We start from the raw sequence: 18,866 nt of genomic DNA on the forward strand, positions 1-18,866 counted from the left end.
ACAAACTTTAGACAGAATTACGGAAAAGAACCAGGATCACGAGACCTAAAACCAGACATCCAGACTTTCCAGTTACCTGTAAGTACTCTCCACTGAATTGAGAGGCTCCCGGCCACTTCCTACATATCAAATCCCATCCACAGGTCATTATGTCTCCATTTCCTGTCATCTACTCTATGGAGCTACTGTGTGTTGGAGCCGTTGCCTGGGCAGGAGTCTGCCATGCCCTAACCAGAATGAGGTTCGTTCCCTCCCAGACGTCCTCAGCGGGGACGTGCCTGCTGAGGTCCCCAAGCTCTCACTAACCTCCCGCCTAGCCTACATCTCCAACACGGAACGAAGGGAATCAATCTGTCACAAGAAACAAAACCTAGGACCTGACCCTCAGTGCCCGCAAGCTCTGAGCTGCTCCACCTGAGACATCAGCCACCCAGGAGAGCTTCTGATCACGGCTCAACTCAGCCATCTGTGAAGCGGAAACCTAACAGGTGGAACCCGCAGGAATAAGCTGAGCAGCCATCAAAAGTGTCTAGAACACAAGGTGCTTCAGCCCAGGACTCGGCCAACCTTATGCCCCCAAACCTCTAATTCCATGTCTGACCCTCTCTCTTAGACACAACTTACCTTCATGAGCTCAAAAAACTCTGCAGGTGAAGAAAGCACCCTGACGTGAGAGCTGGAGACTCCGAACTCTGGAACCAGGTTTCTGATCCACTGGAAGCGATGCACACCCTCCGGACACAGGCAGCAAGGAGGCGAGGTGACATGGGGGACAGCTGGAGACAGCAGAGGCGCCAACAACAGCCATGGTGGCCTGGGAAAAGAGACATACAAAGGGTCACACTTCTCAAATACTTCCTCACAAGTCTCTCTCAGCTCCTGTGGGCAAATAAGAATTTTTCGGGGTGGGCGAACTTCAGATTTCCTAGACCATCTTAAGAAAGCCCCAGTCAAACTCTGTAAAAGAATTTTTCAGCCCCTACAAGTTGAGCAACTTAAGAATTGCCAAAGCCTATGGATAAACCCCAAACTTTACGCTGATTCCAAACAACTCAAAATTTAGAGCAGCCACAAGTAAACTCAGAAAAGCCATCGCCTGGTTAATGGCCCCAACGAACCCACCCGCAGAAAGCCGCCAAAGGCTGCTTGCAAGGGCAGGTCTGGTCTCAGGCTGGTGAGTACAACCCAGACCCCCGGTTGTCTCACTGATGAGATAAATGGGCTTTTGTTCAAGGAAGGACCCAGAAAAAATTAAGTTTTCTCCTTAATACTAGGATACAGAGAGAAAAGCTGGCACCGGAAGAGGTCACCTCAAGAGGGGCCGGCAGTGACGACAACTGCCCCTTCACCCCTGGACACATTCTCCTCAGAGGTCACACCCAGTCTCTGGCTGGTTCCCGTCCACTGAGGCCAAGACCGCAGTAAACAGTCCCCTGCCCACTGAGCCTCATCTTTGTCCGGATGACGAGACACCTGCAGGGGCCGGGGGAGGGCAGTGCACACCCAGAGCCCCACACCAACCAGCCCCTCATCTGACTTCCAGCAAAGAGCGGCAGGAAAATCCTTTTCAGCGCGTGACCTTCACCACGGCCTCAAGAGGGGCTCTAGGGAAAGGACGCTTAAACACCCCAAGGCCTGAAGGGCCACAAATTCCAGGAAGATGATCTCATTCACTTGCCTCCTGATAAAACGCTGAATCTTCCCAGGGTTCCTGAATGTCCCTACACACACGCCAGATGGCCTGCAGCTGTGCTTCCCAGAAAGCCCACCGGGCTGTCACGGCAACTCATTGCCAAGAAAAGTTTAGTCAGCGGGTGGAAGACACCGGGTCTGGACCCTGGGAAGCCAGGGTTCACCATGGGCCTCCGAGCAGAGGTGGGGACCACACTCCCGGGCATCAGCTTGCTACACGTCTCCTCTGGCTCCCGGGTAACAAGCAGCAAATGAAAGGCCTAGACGTGTAAACAAGGGATTGCGACCTCGATTTCCCCAAAGTGGAGGCCATGCTCCTGCTGTGCTCAAGGCTACCTTCCAGAGGGGAGAGGGAGCGCCTTCAGTCCAACGGAAAAGCATGAGAACGGGAAAGGTGCACAACAATCTATCAACGAGAAGCCGCAAAGTGGGGCTAAAGTCTAATGTTCATTAATTAAACATAGTCTGTTTGAGGAGGAAAACCCCACAGCGCTGTAAGATCAACTGATCTCCCAATCTCACAGCACTTATCGCTCAGACCATATAAAAAGTATCCAGGGTGTCGCCGGCAACCCAGGCCATGCAGTCAGTCCCCACGCGTTCTTCAGATGAGCCAACAGACTCAGAGCCGCTCCCAAAAAGGAAGATGAGGAAACACCTCTTTGGCACACAGCAACCCAGGAGAGGGCAAGTGCCAACCTGGGCCTCAATCCAAGTGGTCATGTGAGCACTGATGGTGTACGGGGGAGGCACGGCCGGCCTGGGCACCACTGCCCACAAACCTGGTGGCCTCACAAGCGTACACACCTGAAATCATCTAAGAACACAAAAGAAAATGCTAAGGCTAATGAAGGAAAGGTCAAAATATACATATGGTAGATGTGCTTCAAATGACCAAAAAGGGGAGCTGCTGATGCCTGAGCTGCTGGGGACGCCTCACAACACCGTCCCTCCAAATGGGCTTTGATCGCCCGGTGGGATTCAGACAGTAAGTGCGGGGGCTCCAGGCGAGGAGAGGTGCGAGCAAAGGGAAGAGGCAGGAACTGCCAAAACCCACCAGCGCCAGAAAAACCCAGGAGGGGCTCAACAGGCAGTCCAGAGAAGACACACAGTGACTGTACGGGGGTCAGGCCCCGCCACCCAGGAGAGGGGCTCGGCAGGACAGGCTTGGCCTTGGGCCACCGCGGGCAGGTTGCGGGCCTGTCGGGCAGCTCTCCTGGGAAGCTTCAGTCCAAGTCCAGATCAGGGCCTCAGTCCAAGATCTGCTGAGGGCTTTTTTATGTTACTTCCTGTTTAACCTGTGTACTGACAGGTTTATTTTTGTTAGACAGGAGAAGAACTGAAAACCTATTAGGTTTCAGGGATTCATCGTGGAGGAGACCCAACCCTCAGGTGGTAACTTCACATTCCAAAGAGGAAGGTGCTTGGAAAAAGAGCACAGAGTTTTATAAAGGCCCCACAAGGTCGGCAAAGGTGGGGAGACCACATCCAGAGCCCAGACACTCAAAATCTAACTGCAGCACCTGGGCCGGGGCAGAAGCAGCCAGTCTCCGTGGGAGACAGCGCAGGGGCTCACGTTCTCCGTGCATCTCAGCCAGATCCCCACGGGGGTGAGTTCCCGCTTTCCATGACGGACGCCTGGGAATCTTCTCAGAAAACACTTCTCCCCGTGCCAGCCACAGCCCCTGCTGCACAGTAATCCCAGCCTCCAGGGGCCGACCACCTGCACAAGCAACTTCCCCCTCCAGGCAGCTGTCCCGGGTCAAAACCCTAACCCCCAAGAGACAGGAGGAGGCAGGGAGCTGTGGTTACTCTACAAAAAAAGCAGGGCTGTCACACTCACCATTTAGAGAACTAAACAAACACACACACATTTTCCACATCTAGGCCTGCACTCCCCTGAATCATCTCTTTCTAGATAACATGGAGCTCCCATTTCTAGTTATAGGGAGGAGGAAGTGGCAGGGGCTGGGGGGCCAGATAATAAGGTTCTGCCGCCCTCTCACTCCTTTACTCTGGATCATCAGGGAAGTTTGGAGGACAGAGCTAAGGCCAGATCAGGGGCGCGCCCTGGTACTTGAACTCAGGCAAGCCTAACTACTTTGCTACAGCCCTCAGCGGGTGGCAGAGGCGGCAACAACAGTGCAAAACAATCCTCGGCCCACAATTCTGAAGGTGAAACTGACAGCATCCTCTCCAAAGGGTGGGCTCCAGCCACCACCCACACACACACCTGACTCTGGGGAAAGGTTCAGCCAGGTGATTTAGGGCTTCCTATGAAATTTGCAAACAAATTCCCTGAGCTGGAGAGTGGGCTGGGCCTAAGTGCTGAGGACCCCTGACCTGGGGCCACTCCCTCCACCTGGAGAGGGGCCTGGGGGAATGGGGTGAGAGGATGGGGGGGGGCTGACGCTAGGAGAACACAGTGAGTATGGAGTGGGAGGGCAGTGGGGAAGAGAGGGAAGTTTCTTCTCAGCATCTCTAAAAGGAATCCATATCTGGACTGCCTTGACCAAGAACAGCATGCAGTAACACTCTTGTCCATGGTCCGGGGGCCACCATTAAAGCAGGGACAGCAGAAGCCTGCCCTAGACAGGACGATGCACCCACCCGACTCATGAGAGGCACAGGACCGCAGCGGGACTTGAGTTCAGAGTAGCCAGTCAAACCGAAAGAGCGAGAGCAGAACGGCTGCTGAGAGGCCGCGAACACAGCTATGTGCAAGGGAAGCTTCAGAAAACGGGAGAAGGCATTTCTCCTTTGTGTGCAGAGACAGGAGTCTTCCATTCCACCAAACATTCTGAAGCTGCAAGTGCTCCATGGAAAAATACTGCCACACCTTGCGTTCTCCGTTCGTCAGGATGCACAACAGTGCGCCTGGAGGTCCAACCGAGCTCTCACGGGGGCAGTGGAGGCGCTACTAAGGAAAGGCAACGCCAGAGAGTTCCACCTGGGTCTGCACTTCACCTCCACCAGGCCCCGCACAGCTCTCACGGCTTCAGAGGACACAGGTGCTTCCCCTGGGGCCACAGTGGTGTCACCCATCCTTTGGGACACAAGGAAGCAGGCCCACCTCCTAGCGTCTTTTCAAAACAGGGTCTGCAGGGCTTTGAAGGAAGAAAACGGTGATGCCGGAGGACTATCTCCTACACTAACCACAAATCCACCGTGGACAGCACAAGAGTTCTGTCCCCTGTACCACGCCAGGGCACTAATTAAGTGTCCTGCACTCAGGGTCATGGTCTAAAGGTCCACGAGCTCTCCAGGGACTATAAGGTTCGTGGTACACACTCTGTGGTTTGTATCCCACCCAAATCTGTACAAAACGACGAAAAAAGAAAGAATGTTTTAAAAGAAACTGAGCTCTCCGGATTGCAATATTTTCAGAAACTACTTTTTAAGAAAAACCCACCCTCCCCCCGTCACACACATTTAAACGTAAAGAGGTGAAGTGATGAGAAAAGACCAAGTCATAACACTTCCTGAAAAAGGCTCGAAAAACTACACGAAAGGACGAAACTTCCTGCAGCCCCAGCAGCAGGCAGCCCTTCCTGACTAACGCAAGACCTAAACCCAAGTAAGGGAAATGAGTGTGAATTCCCGTAGGTCACAGAAGACCAATGGCTGCTCCCTCAAGGCCGGCACGAGGCCGGGGCTGCCAGCATGTGGCAACACGCTGACTCTCCTCTTGGCTTGTCCAAAAGAAAGTCGATTACATCGAGGGGCTAGAAACCTAACATATACTTATAACCCACAACACACCTCCGTAGCCAAAGGCATCAGGCATAGCCAAGTGCCTGCCGAGAACCACTCACACGTTCTACTAATCCAAACTGCTGCAACCAGCCTGACTTCCCGGCAGTGAAAACGACTCATTTACATTACTCGGATCACATGTTTACAAGGGAATTATCTATCAGACCGCTTCAATCCCAGGCTAGTTTCTATCTATGAGCACACAGCTGACTGACCAGCCTACTTCAGCAGCAGCAGCAATGTGCTCAGAGGGTACTCAGGTCAATATGAACCTAATAAAGCTACAATTTACAAGTCAGTCAGCTGCAAATCTTATTTTAATTCTCTGCAAGATCAAATTTGAATTATTTGGGGAAATCATGCTTTGATTCTAAATATCCCCCCTCCCACCCATTCTACTGCTATAATACAAGAGGTGGCGCTACTGAACTCTAATGAATAAGGAGGACTGGGTCCCAGCATCAGAAAACTCAGAGAAAAAGTAATTTCTGGAAACCTGGTGGTCCCTCAGAGTAGAAACCACTAAGAAGTAGAATAAGAGTATGTTGAGCTGGCATTACAAGGTAAGGAAACCTAATAAAAAGAACAGTTTGCTGGTTATGTTTCCCTCTTACACTCGGGAAAGTTAGGACACCCCACCACCACCCCACACACACACATACACACACATACACACACACATACACACACACACACACATACACACACCTAAAATAAAATAGAACTTGGGTTTCAAAAATAAAGACTTTTCTGCACACATAGCTCAAATTGAAAATAGTTTTTAAAAAAAGAAAAAGGAGACCACAGAGAAAATATTTCCTTGTATGGCAGCAAACTCAGTTAGGAACTAACGCCCTCTTGACACATTTTCCACCAGGTCTCATACCCCAAATAACAAGTCAATTCTGTGTAGTCTGATGACTCCAAGAAACTACCTGAAGTTTCTGTCTTCCTCGCCTGAGCGCCGGACCCGCCCTTCACCTGAACAGTGAGCGCCTCCACTTGGACCCACCTGGATACGAATGGACATGCCCTGAACTCACCTTATCGTCATCCCCCAAACTTGGTCCTCTTTCTCGCTCCCTGTTTTAGTGAAGCATGCCACCATCCATGTAGTCACCCAAGTCAGAAACATGAGCTACCTCCTCAGCACCCCCCTACACACCCCCACCAGAGCTGATTCCAGTCCAGCCCTCTCTTCTCTTCCCACTGTCCATGACTTCATACAAGCCCCACCCCCTCAGGCCTAGACCGCCGCTGCCACCATCAACCTACATCACTCACTATCCTTCCTTGAACACTGGCTCCCCACTTCCTCACCTAGCCTACTCCTACACGCCTCCAAAACACAGCTCCAAGATCATCACCGCCCGGGAGCCTTCTGTGACTTCCAGGTGTGCCTTAGTGCTGCCATGACCTTTCCTACCTTACTTTACTATTGTCTGTTTATGGGTCTGAGCACCATGAAGGTGGGACTATGTATGTTCCCTTGGCACCTAGCACAGCACAGCTGTGCTCTATACACGCATGCTGAATGAGTGAATGAATCCAGCTGTCCACGGTAATGAGTCAGATGCCTGCTTAAGAAAAAACAGCAGTATTTCCAAATCACTAATTAGAAGTAATTTTTTTTAATTGATTAATTTATGGCTGCTTTGGGCCTTTGTTGCTGCACGCAGGCTCTCTCTAGTTGCAGTGAGCGGGGGACTACTCTTTGTTGCGGTGCACGGGAGTCTCATTGCCGTGGCTTCTCTTGTTGCAGCATGGGCTCTAGGTGCACGGGCTCAGCAGTTGTGGCTCACGGGCTCTAGAGCGCAGGCTCAGTAGCTGTGGCACACGGGTTTAGGTGCCCCGCGGCATGTGGGATCTTCCCAGACCAGGGCTCGAACCCGTGTCCCCTGAATTGGCAGGCAGATACTTAACTACTGCTCCACCAGGGAAGCCCCTAGAAGTAATTTTAAATAGAGTTCTCTGTCACTATGGCTGTCTCTATAACTGAAAGGAAACCACTGCAGTAAAGAACTGTTCCCTCTCACCACTCCCCTTGCTAGTCACGAGGATTCACCAGGCACTCCAACAGTTGAGTCAGACTGGCAAGCTAAAATCTAAAATAAGTTCATGGCTACACAGAACTATTATCAATGAATCAATGATCAGAGTTACAAGAAACCACATCATTCGGGGAATGAGGAATTGGTTGGTGCAACTGAACAATAGAGAAGAAACGAAAGTCAGCAGCCACTGGAGGTGAGCGGCCATACAGACATGAGTAACCCCAAACAGCCAGGCCACAGAGAAGCAGAAAACATCTGCAAACCAAATAAGGCAAAGAAAGGGTCAGAACCCCACAGTACTGTAGTAATACTGCTCAAAACATTTATCCTCCGTCCTAGCATAGGCATCACCTCCAAGGAGTAAAAGACGCAAATATCTGACATTTGTGTTTCTATGTCTGTGATTTAACTGAGTTCCTGGTTTAATTTTTGACCCACAGCCTTAACCAACTTAATCAAGAAGAAATATGGAGCCACAAGTCCTGCATCCACTAATGCTCTTTACAAAAAAGACTTAAGAAGTCAATGTAGACTATCCCCACGGCCACACTGCCCTCCCCCCCTGCAGAAAAACACTCAAGAGAAATGTCTTTCTTAAAAGAATTTGTGGCGATTGCCCCAACAGCCTTTAGTAATCAACTCCAATGTTAAACAGTGATTAATCATGAAGTACTTTTCTGTATAGTTTAAATACATACAAGGGAAATGACAAAATGGCCTAAACATCTCGTCCTTGAGAACATTTTTTGAAACTTTAAACCAAATTTCTCAGTGGTTTGATACCAGGACGTAGAAGTCATCTGACTTCACTACCCACTGGAATAAACAGGTCTTTGCTAAGCACCAATTACAGAGAACAGAGGCCACCTCTTCTACACCCCACTCCCACCGGGTTCACTGATGTGAAACTTAAAGCCGTTCTGATCAGTAAGCTTCCAAGAGTTCCGTCCTGGGCTGATTCTATCACAAAAAGTTCCCCTAAGTGAAACCTGAATTTTTGCTGAAAATCTTCCAAAGTAACCCAATAAGAAGCAAGTTCCTTTCCATACCTAGAATCAGCACACATGACTGGGCCACAGATCTCTCTACCAAAGGCCAGAAGGTCACATCTCACCCTAGTAGCAGATAAAAATCTAAGGCGCAAACTCTGCAAAAAGACGCAGTTCCAAGATTTTTTTTCTTAAGAAACAAGCGTAAGGCTCGAGTCTCTCCAACAAGAAAACTACGTGCACATAAGTCTTTTTTTTTTTTTTTTTAATATTAGCAACAGCAGCAGGCCTCTTAGGTCAGCATGTACCTGGCAAATGTTTACTTCGATAGACCACTGCCTGAGCGAACTGCTTCAAAGCCTACTTCACTATTTCCATAACTCACTTCAGTACTTTTCCAGAACACAGGCCCTCTGCAAAGTGTAAAAGGGGTTTCAAGTGGTTCCTCTTCCCTGGCCTGAGTGTTCCTGACTCAGGATTGCTTCACAGCCCTCTCTGGCAGGATGTGAGAAATGCTGCAGGCACAGAATCCCAGCAGGGCTGATTCACTCCCGTCGAGTCACCTCGCAGCTAGGATTACTTAAGGAAAAGACCCCTCCGGACCCAAACAGTGTCTCTCGCGAAGACTCTCCAACACACACACCCCGGGGCCCAAAGCAACGCACGAACTCATCCCCCCGCCCCGGGTGTGCACACACAGCCCCTTCGCTTCACCGTACGAGGCCGGAGGCCGGAGGCCGGGCTCGCCCCCCTCAGCCCCGGGCCGGCCCGACCGACTTCGGGAGGGGTCCCCCACCCCGGGAAGGCCGGCGGCGAGGCGGGACTGCGGGGGCCGGGCGGGCCCGCGCGCGGGGATACGGAGAGCTCACCGCGACGCCGGGAGCGCGGAATGAGGGTCGGGGCCGGGCACGCCCTCAGCCCCACCGCTCTCTCACCTCCTGCGCCGGCGGTCCCGGTTCCTGCCGAGTCGGTCGGACAGGCGCCCCAGGAGAGCGGCCAGCCCAGGGCGGCCAGGCAGGAGGCCCAGCAGCCGCCTCCAGAACACCGGCCCCGCCGCCGCCGCCGTAGCCGTAGCCGCCGCCGCCATGGAGACTCGCCGCTTCCGCTTCCGGCGCGCGAGAACTTTATTGACAACCGCGCGCGCGGACACGGGCGGCGCGCGGGAGCCTGGAGGGGAGGCGGACCCACCCCGCAGCCTCAGTTTCCCGCCAGGGGGACGCAGGTGTGCTGCACGCAGGGACCAGGCCGTGGAGGAGTAGGGCGCGGGCACCAGCATCCCCTGACTCGGTCTTGATACCGGATGGGGGTGGAGAGTGAGGGGCATCACCTGTCAGACCCCACGACCAAGTTCAGGCTGGACCTGACAGGCCGAGCCCCTGCTCCAAGGTGTTAGCTAAGATGTACAGAAGTGGGTGACCGTTGACTCACCCGGGCGCACTGAGAACGGAAAATCCCCACCAGACCCAGGCGGGACCATCTTTCACCTTGTCAGCCCTGGGCCTGCAGCTCCAGGGCACAGAGCAGCTCACCCAGTCTAGATGCTGTAAAGACCCCTCCAACCTCCCCATGCGCCCAAATGCATACACACGCTGTAACCCGCCCCTGGGAACTACGGCTCCATGGCCAAAGAGGCTGAAGGAGCTCATCCCTACAGCCAAGAGCACTTTTTTGTAGCTGATTTTAAAAAGGTAACGGATGACTCTCATCTGTATCATGTGGTTCCTTGGCAGGATCCACAGACGCTGGGACTTGGAAACTGGAAAAGCTGTAGGAGATAATCATATCCTACTTATGGTGGTGAGGGAAGGTGTTGTGTGGTTAAAAGGATATGGACACACAGGATACAAAACATTCCGAATTCTGCTTTCAACAAATTACCCGAGGAAATGAATTATACATTCCCTACAAGAATGTTCATCTCGGGCTTCCCTGGTGGAGCAGTCGTTGAGAGTCCTCCTGCCGATGCAGGGGACGCGGGTTCGTGCCCCGGTCCGGGAAGATCCCACATGCCGCGGAGCGGCTGGGCCCGTGAGCCGTGGCCGCCGAGCCTGTGCATCCGGAGCCTGTGCTCTGCAACGGGAGAGGCCACAACAGTGAGAGGCCCGCATAACACACACACAAAAAAAGAATGGTTAATGAAATTAAGAGTAAAATCTAGATTTCAAAGAGCAGTATAGAGCTTATCCCATTTTGTTAAAAATTTGAGAGTGTGGGTACAGACAGACTGAAACTAAATACACCAAAATGTTAACATTGCTTATTTGGTGCTATTTAAGAGTTTCCAAATTGTTTACAATCAGAGAGTACTTCAGATTTTAATTTTCCCTTTAAGTTCAGATAGCTTTACAAATACAGGGCGAAATTTGATTCAACTCTTCCAAGTGAGAAGTGGTGAATCATCAAATTGCCTAATTTCCAGGAACTAGAATGAAACTATCCCTTGCTTGGTTCCACTTTTGCACCATGCCTGGCACAGGGTAGTTGCAGGGTCAAGGTGCTGAATGGCTGCACCATGATGCTGGGCAATGAGTACCACGTGGACCACAGGAGCATCCTAACCGTCCTGAAAAGAGCTGGCAGCTTCTTTGCGCAATGTGATGCTTTGCTGGGAGAGGTATTGAGACAAACAGCCATAGTACCATCCCACTGGGAATTTCTGATCTAAAGTAAACTATAGTAGCACACAGAGATATTGACAGTACCGTAAGTTAAACTAAGGAGTATTTACATTAAGTATAAACAGCAGACAATGACCCCAGTCCTTTCTGAAGCCACACACCGAGGGCCTCTGGCCTTCCTGGCTACTTTGAAACAGTCCGAGCTACAACCAGAGTGAGGCAACTATGACTTTGCCCTACAACACACACATTTAGAGTTGCAAAAATTTTAAATAATGGTTTTCAGGGATTGAGCAATATTTTAGACGGTTACATTTTTACATGATGACAGCACACAAGCACTGTTTCCTCCAAGAAGTCTCATCTGGACTAGTTAGGGAGAATAAGTAGAGGAGGTAAGTCATGCTAACACAGGTGGCCCAGAAAGTCTGCCTGGGAGCACCCCCAAGCTGCTTGGAGGACAGGCAGTCTGGGCAGACACGACGACAGCTGCTGGGAGTTCTCAAGTCACACCTTGATGACCCCAGACGAGAAAGCATCTGTCCTCTGAAACCCCTCGGTGGCTCGGAAGCCCATCCGCTGAGTCTCCCTCATCCTCCTGTTTGCACCCACTGCCTTCTCGTTAGCCTGCTTGCTTCTTCCCAAACAGGAGGTGCTAGGGTGAGAATGACAGGGTCGATGGACTGATGACCGAGATCATGTCTTCCCAAACGGAAAAGGAAACCCATTCATGAAAAGGAGAGTTGACGTCAGGGAGTGGTGGGCTGCTGCCCCTGATAGCAGGGCTGCTCTCCCAGGCAGGAAACACCAGGAAGTCCTGAGCTAAGGGCCCGTGCCTCACTGTCTGTGATTCACTCCCTGGACCGAAAATCATGCCAGTGTAAGAGGAAAGCCCTTCCTTCCAGAACTTGCTTTGTGAGCGAGGGTCTCTCCCAAACACAGGGCTATTGCAAATCCAGGAAGGAGGGAGGAAGGGGCTGGCCAGCCCACCTCCTGCCTCGGTGATGAGAAACTCTCCTAGGTTAGTTTGACCTGGGGGCTGATGGGCTGCCTCTGAGGAGCGCACTCTTGTTTTGTAGGGAATGCAGCCTAGGTACTAAGGATGGCATGAAACCAGCCTTGGGGCCACAGCCTGCCTCCCCCTCCGTTCTCCTACTCCGTCACCGCCCCGCCTCACCAGCCTGGCCTTTTTACCACCCTTCAAACTCCCCACACACATTGCTGCCCTAGGATCTCTGTGTTAGTTGTTCTGTCTGCTTACAATGTCCTCCACCACTGCCCCCCACCCCCCATCCTTCGGAGCTCTGTCTAAAGCTCTCCCTCCCCTAGAAAGGCCCGCCTGGCCCCATAACAGGATTGTATTTTCTCTCTATTAAGAACTGTGATCTAATCTTATTCATTGGTTGATTGCCGTGTCTTTTGTCTTCCTGCGCCACCCCCCCCCGCCCCCAAATCTGAGGCCTTAGAGCACTGAGGCACGAGCACCCAGAAGAGGACCTGGCACCAGAAGCCGACTCATTCATGCTGGTTTGATAAATGCATGCATGGCGGGAGGTGTGAGCTCTGAAGCCTCCCGGCTGCAGGAGGGAACCAGCCAGCTTGTGCTTTTCCGCCAAGGGTGGGGCGATGGTGGCTTGGCCTCCTGGGATTTTACTGACCTGCTGCCACAGATCACTTTGCAAATGTGGCAGCTCACAGAGCCCTCGGTCTCCCCTCAGGCCACCAGCCCTTTTCCTGCCTTCATTCTCCCTGGGATATGCTCTCCCCACTGAGCTGTTACCCTGATCTTTTCCAGCCCCTTGATACTCTTCCCCCCCAAAACTAAGACCTGACCCCAGTCCTCCCTGGCATGAGACAGGCGTCTGTTCCCCCAGAGCAGAGATTGCCAAATATTTTCTTAAAGGGATCAGTGGTAAATATTTCACACGTTGGGGGCCAGTCTCAGTCTCAAGTCTGGTGCAAAAGCCACAAGCAGTAGAAATGAGTGTGGTTGTATTTTCAATAAAACTTTATTTACAAAAGCATCCTGCCAGCCCTGCACCATAGTTTGCCAACGTCTGTTTCAGAAAATGGCTTTTCCCTGGGCTGCAGCAGTGGACCTGGCATGGGCCCCACCGGGCTTGTATGGCCCTAAAACAGGGAGAGATGAGGTCTTCTGGCACCAGGGACCTGAGGAAGTTGGAGTTGCGGGTTGTGAAGAACAACTTGTCCAAACACTGAGTTCAAACCAGCAACCTTGCTGGTAGGGGTGGAGAAGCGGTCAAGGTTCTTGCATTTGTCATTTAAACTTTTCAGTGTCAAAAATCTTGTCATCTGCAAAACAAAATACCTATTGCTCAATGGCTCTCTTGCCACAAAGAGGCCCAGGATAATCTGGCATTTCATCAGCAAGAAGTCAGAGCCCAGATTTCTGGAAATGCCTCCTGGGCAGAGCAAGCCAGTTCGCTTCTCTGTCCCGGTGAGAAATAAATGCAGCTCTCAGCTTCAGGGGAATCTCAGCCTCTTGTGGTGTGGCAGGCAGCCAGCACCACCCCAACCAGGAGCTGCAGGCCTCCTCGTGATCCAGCAGCCCAGCCCTTGGGGAGACACTGCGGCCCGTGGCCAGTTATGTCCCAGGGAATCCCAGGCTCCCCAGGAGCCACATGGGTGGTGGAGGTGAGCTGCTGGGGGGGCTTCCTGGCAGAACCCCACCCTGCCCCACCTTCCTCTGCTTCTCCCTGCCCAGCCCTCATGGTGCTTTGAAGCAAGAGGCTAGGTGTGCCCCAGGACTGGTACCAGAGTCTCCAGCAGGACAAGTCTCCTTGTTGAGATGAGGCCAAATCAGACCAGGCCCCAGCAGGTGGGAGAAGAGGCTCCGGACTCCCAGGCTCAGGCTTGATTTATTTCCAGTCTCCTGGAAGTTAGGAAAGAGACTCAAAGGAAATCCCCCAAAGTCAATCATCCTCCTTACGCCTTAGCCTAGAGAGGTGGGAAGACAGAAGCCAGGTAGAGTTGCCACATCTATGCCTGCAGCTCCTGGCAGGAAGGGGAGTGGGGGGAGGGCAGTCATCCTGGGTGGTGGGCTATGCTGAGCTGGAGAGCCCAGGTCCCATCTAGAGGGCCCACCAGACCTGCCAGATTGTTCCCCAAAAGCCCCCAATTCAAATATGGATGTGAAATTGCCAGATTTTTAAATGTTGTCTCAAAAATGTTAAATTCTGTACAGGTCAACCACTGCATCTGTGGGTTTCCTTCAGCCTGTAGCTCACTACTTCACAGGCATCTTTTGACCTGTAAAAAAAAAAAAAAAAAAAATGCCCCAGATACCACAGGAGGAAGGGTAACTGTAGAAGGTCACAGTTCATCTGTACCTTTTGCCTTTTGAATGTTGAACCATGAGGCTGTCCTGCCTGTTCGTGAAACATCTTTTCGCTTTCCAAAGTTCCAGAAGTTAGAGGTTGTGCCTGACCCACCTCCCACAGTAGAATGGAGTCGAATATTCCATCTTCTCTGCGCGTAGCTGCCTCAGGTTGAGCTCGGAAGCTGGGGACTAAGGCCTTTAGTGGGTGGGAGGGAGAGTGACAAATGAGACAGAAGTGGACAGTGGGAAAGATGCTTGGTGGCAGAGCCCAGGCGCCCTGATGCTGGTGGCGCACCTGTCGCGGACTCTGCTTGCTCCTAGCACCTACAAGCTGGGAGACGTGGGGAGGTGACCTCTCCAGACCTCGGCTTCCCATCACTCTGCACGTGTCCCTTCCTCAGGGGTTCCCTTCAGATGTGCCCCCCTATAGACTGGGTGTCCCCATAATATGCTCACAGCCCCTGTGACTTCTCCTGCACAGTACTTAGCACAGTCGAAATTGATTAATCATGACATCAATTGTGGGAGAACCTTGTACTTCTGGAGAGAGCCTGAGCTCCATGAGGGCCCAGAGCGATAAATTCCAAGCACGCAGACCAATCTCTGACACATAGCAGGTGCTCAAAAGTTACCTCTTAAAGAAATGAATGAATGGGGACTTTCCTGGCAGTCCAGTATTTAAGACTCCACGTTTTCAATGCTGGGACACGGGTTCGATCCCTGGTCAGGCAACTAAGATCCCCCATGTCGTGGGGCACTGTCAAAAAAAAAAAAAAAAAAAGGAATGAGCGAATGAATGGTTTTGTAAAGTAAGTCTTGCAGGAGCAAGAAGCGACTCTGAGTAGGTCCACTTACCCCCGAAATCTGGACTTCCAGCAGCATTTTGTTTATAATTATCGGGGTCTTATGAAATCCTGGACGGGGGGCAGTTCACGTACCCAGGTGAAGACACTCTGAACTCCACTCATGTGAGGCCAGGTGAGTGCAGCAAGGTGGAAAGCAAGGGACTCGGAGAGCCAGCCCCCAATGTCATACCTTAGAATCTCACCTCTGTCCCTGCTGGAGACTCCCACCTCCCACTCCTTCTGAGCCACTTCTCTGCCATCCCGGCTGGTTCCGGACCTTGGGAGCCTGAGAGAGGATACATCACATCCCTTTGAACTTGTCCAAGAATCAGTGCGTGCCAATGTGTGCTTCAAATTCAGAGGAGCCAGGGACCTTCCTAGGGGTGTCACACCCCTCGATGGGGGACTCAGGAGGTTTTCGTGGCAACCCTGCCACTGCAGGGAGCCTGAGTGCAGGCCCAGGAGGTCAGTTCAGATGCTGCGTGCACGCCCGGGGAGAGAGGGTAAGCAGCACCTGACCCAAAAGCCTGGTAGGTCGAGGGCTGCCCACCGCTGTGCTCCAGCAGCCAGCCCAGCTGGCTACTGTAGGGCAAGCCGGACCCCTGCATCCACCTGGTCTCCCACGCATCCTGGCTCTCCAAGGGCATCTGGAGCCCAGGAGCCTGCCTCCATCCTCACCCCCCTGCCGGCTCTCCCTCTCGGGGCACTGCCACTTCAGCTCCAGGCGCCGGTCCAGGCTTCATTTGCATTACAGCCCAGATGGTTCACCACAGCCTCGCTTCCCAGAACTGCCCGCTACCCCGGTGTCTGTTCCCGGGCGCAGGAAAGGGCACGCACGGGTGCGTGCACAGTAGCCGCTTCAGAGCAAACAGAGACTATTCCCATCCCAGCTCGGGACAGAGCAGGGCTGGTTGGTTTGGGGTCTGGGGAGATAACTGGCGAGATGCTAGCGCCCCTCCTTTTCTACCCCCGACTCCGAACTTGGAACAGATGTGGATTCTTCTCCGAGCCGGTGGAAGAAACTTCTCTCCCCTCCCAGATACCCCACACACACTTGGTACTCTCCAGGCCCTCCTAGAGTCACCCTCCCACCCCCTACCCCCTCTGTGGGTGCAGGACTGGGGCCCCCGGGCAGGGGTCTGAGCTGAGACCCAGCCCGAGTGCCAGAAGGGAGAGGAATCTGAGAAGGCAGGGTGGGTAAGTGGGTGGGTTGGTAAAGTGTTTTCTTTCCCTCCCTCGGCACTTTTTCTGGGAAATGCCAGAGGCCAGCTGGGCCTGGAATGTCAGAAGGAACTCCACTGCTCACAGACATCTGAGCCATAAACCTTTTCATTAGCTCTGCCGCCCCTCCCGGCAGAAACAAAGGCCTGCAAACTGGAATGGCGCTTCCGGCTGCGGGCCATTGTCCAGGCCTCCCCCGCCCGCCCCTCAGGATTGTCTAAAGCAGGAAAGAGAGAGGTCGGGGTCAGCCTGGTATGCGACCCTCGGACCTTTCCTCCTGCACAGGAAAGGTCATCCCTGCCATTGCCCTGCGGCCAGCAGGGCCGGCTCCCGCCATCAGTCCCGGTGGGCAGGGGCTTCAACTAAGAGGGGCTAAGTTGCCCAAGGAAGCCCAGCCCTGGGAGAGACTCACTGGGGGGCGAGGGGCAGGGCCTCCAAGAGGTCAGGTGAGACACTCCCCCCATCTTCTCCAAATTGTCCAAGAGAAAGGGGGGCAGGAGAGGAGAGACCTCATTGCCTCCTGCCTATTTCCTGTAACCATCAACATTAGCCTAGAAGCTCCAGAGGGAAGGAACCAGTCTTTTCCCCACCATTGTATCCCCAGGCTTCCCCAACTAACTGGCATGTAGTAGAAGCAGAATCAACGTGGGATAAGGAATATCAGGCCACCGGGCAGTTGAACCCAGGGTGCCTCCTTGCGCTGTAGAAAGCCCACTAGTCTTGAGACACAGGGAGGCCTGGGGCTTGGTATTGAGCAACTCCTGTGGTCTGAGGCCAGTCTCCTAACCCATCTGGCTGCAAAGGCAGCCACCAAACAGAACAATGGCAACGTTAGTGCCCACGCCCAGGCTGGCCCCCGGAGGATACGGAGATCATGTGTGCAAGGATGGGACCTCGTGTTCACCGAGACGTGCCAGAGCTTCCTGTGACCACCCCACAGGCACCAGCATTCCCATCTAAGAGGCTTGGGCAAGAGTTCATCCTCTGTCACACACCATGAGTAAGTGAAGCCCCATGGGCAGCTGAAACCGCTGTGTACTTCCCCTCCATCATGAATGAATATCTTTATTATCTTTATGACCAAGCACCTTTGCCTGGAAATGGGATTCTGACTTCATAAGAAATGCTGCAAAGGGAGAGATTCTGAAAAGGCAGGAGGCTCCGAAATCCCTTAACCAGGGAAACAGCATGGAGGGGCAGAGAGGCCAGACCTGGATAATGGTTTCTCACCACTACCCATCCCCAGCAGACAGGGAAAGTGCCTTCGGTCAAGTCTGCCCTGGTCTGGGCATCTCTCTTGCCTGGAAGAAGGAGTCTGGGAGTGCGCCCTGTATTGTCCCGATCTCTCCTCCCTGACTTTTCCAGCAAAGTTTGAGTCTTCACTCCCTTTGTCTTCTGATGAGCAGGCCTAATAGTCTCCACCAACCACACAGGGGCTTCTATACCCTCCTTCCCAGCTGAACAGCCGCTCCTGAGCCCTTCAGGAAAAGACCAAAAGCTACTCTAGAAGAAAGCAGTCAGTAGTATCTAAAAATGATGGAAAACAGAAGGCGACACAATCCCTTATTTAAAGAGCCATTGGGCACTTTCTACGTACCAGTTTCTAGGCTTCCATAGGAAAAAAATAATCAACTATAGTCCTTTTCCTCTAGGTTAACAGGGGATGAGTAGGGCACGTGTTTCAGCATAGAAGGAGCTACCCTGGAAGTTTACACTGATCTCCGCCAAATCTTGGAGGAAAAGTAGAAATCAGCCAAGGTGTGGAAGGTAGTTCCACCCAGAGGGAAGCAGCCATGCAGAGACCCAGGCCTGGGGAACGTTCTGGACACAGCCTGGAGCTCCATGTAGCTGGAGCTGGAGGTGTCAGTGGGGCAGAGGCAGCTGATGAAGCTGAGAGGGAGCAGAGAGCCTCAGACGAATACTCACCACAAAGGCAATGGGAACCCCCTGGAGATATTAGAAAGCCAAAGGGAAACTTGGTGACTGGCTGAATCGTTTGAAGACAAGCAGCTTTTTGGAATATCTCTTATATAGGAGATATATAGCTCTCCAAAACATAAAGCCATTTATAGCCATATGTATCGCCTAGTGGCCCAAGCTGCAGCAGCTCAGCCCTCCTCTCCTCCCTCTCCCCGAAGACCTTTCAAAATCATTATAGCTAACATAAACTGAGCATTTAATATGTGCAAGGCACCATCCTAAGCATTTTGCATGCATTGGCTCAGTCCTCACAACCACCGGATGAAGTAGGTACTATTATCAGCCTGTTTTACAAATAAGGAAACTGAGGCACAGCTGGGAAAGTCAGTGGCCCAAAGTCATACAGCTACTGGGTTGTGGAGCCTGGACAG

The 18,866-nt window shown here is 52.5% G+C and overlaps 1 protein-coding gene and 1 long non-coding RNA gene across 14 annotated transcripts in view; both read right to left on the reverse strand.

Annotated features, from left to right (window-relative positions):
* PGS1 (phosphatidylglycerophosphate synthase 1) overlaps positions 1-9,596 on the reverse strand; it is a 108,627-nt gene extending 99,031 nt beyond the window's left edge. For 10 of the 11 annotated variants that reach the window (XR_010937420.1, XR_010937418.1, XR_010937417.1 and 7 more), the window contains exons 1-2: positions 9,427-9,596; positions 625-814 (exon numbers count right to left, since the gene is read on the reverse strand). Coding sequence is in view for 7 of the 11 variants with exons in the window: in XM_067715439.1 (XP_067571540.1) it covers positions 625-814; positions 9,427-9,578 (342 nt within the window). In the remaining 4 variants the exon portion in view is untranslated. Of the gene's footprint in view, positions 1-624; positions 815-9,360 lie in introns of all 11 variants that reach the window. The other variant, XM_067715442.1, reaches the window with a different exon arrangement.
* Positions 9,597-13,124: 3,528 nt separating this feature from the next.
* LOC137211624 (uncharacterized) lies at positions 13,125-16,342 on the reverse strand. Of its 3 annotated transcripts, none has more exons than XR_010937162.1 (5): positions 15,498-16,342; positions 15,082-15,206; positions 14,460-14,645; positions 13,885-14,002; positions 13,125-13,422 (listed from the first exon to the last, which is right to left on the reverse strand). It is a non-coding gene; the product is annotated as an uncharacterized lncRNA (long non-coding RNA). The 3 variants fall into 3 exon arrangements; XR_010937161.1 differs by having other exon boundaries at positions 13,885-14,067; XR_010937160.1 differs by having other exon boundaries at positions 13,885-14,645.
* Positions 16,343-18,866: the final 2,524 nt, after the last annotated feature.

The sequence above is a fragment of the Pseudorca crassidens genome, chromosome 19 (genome assembly GCF_039906515.1).
Source record: "Pseudorca crassidens isolate mPseCra1 chromosome 19, mPseCra1.hap1, whole genome shotgun sequence".
Lineage (NCBI taxonomy): Eukaryota > Metazoa > Chordata > Mammalia > Artiodactyla > Delphinidae > Pseudorca > Pseudorca crassidens.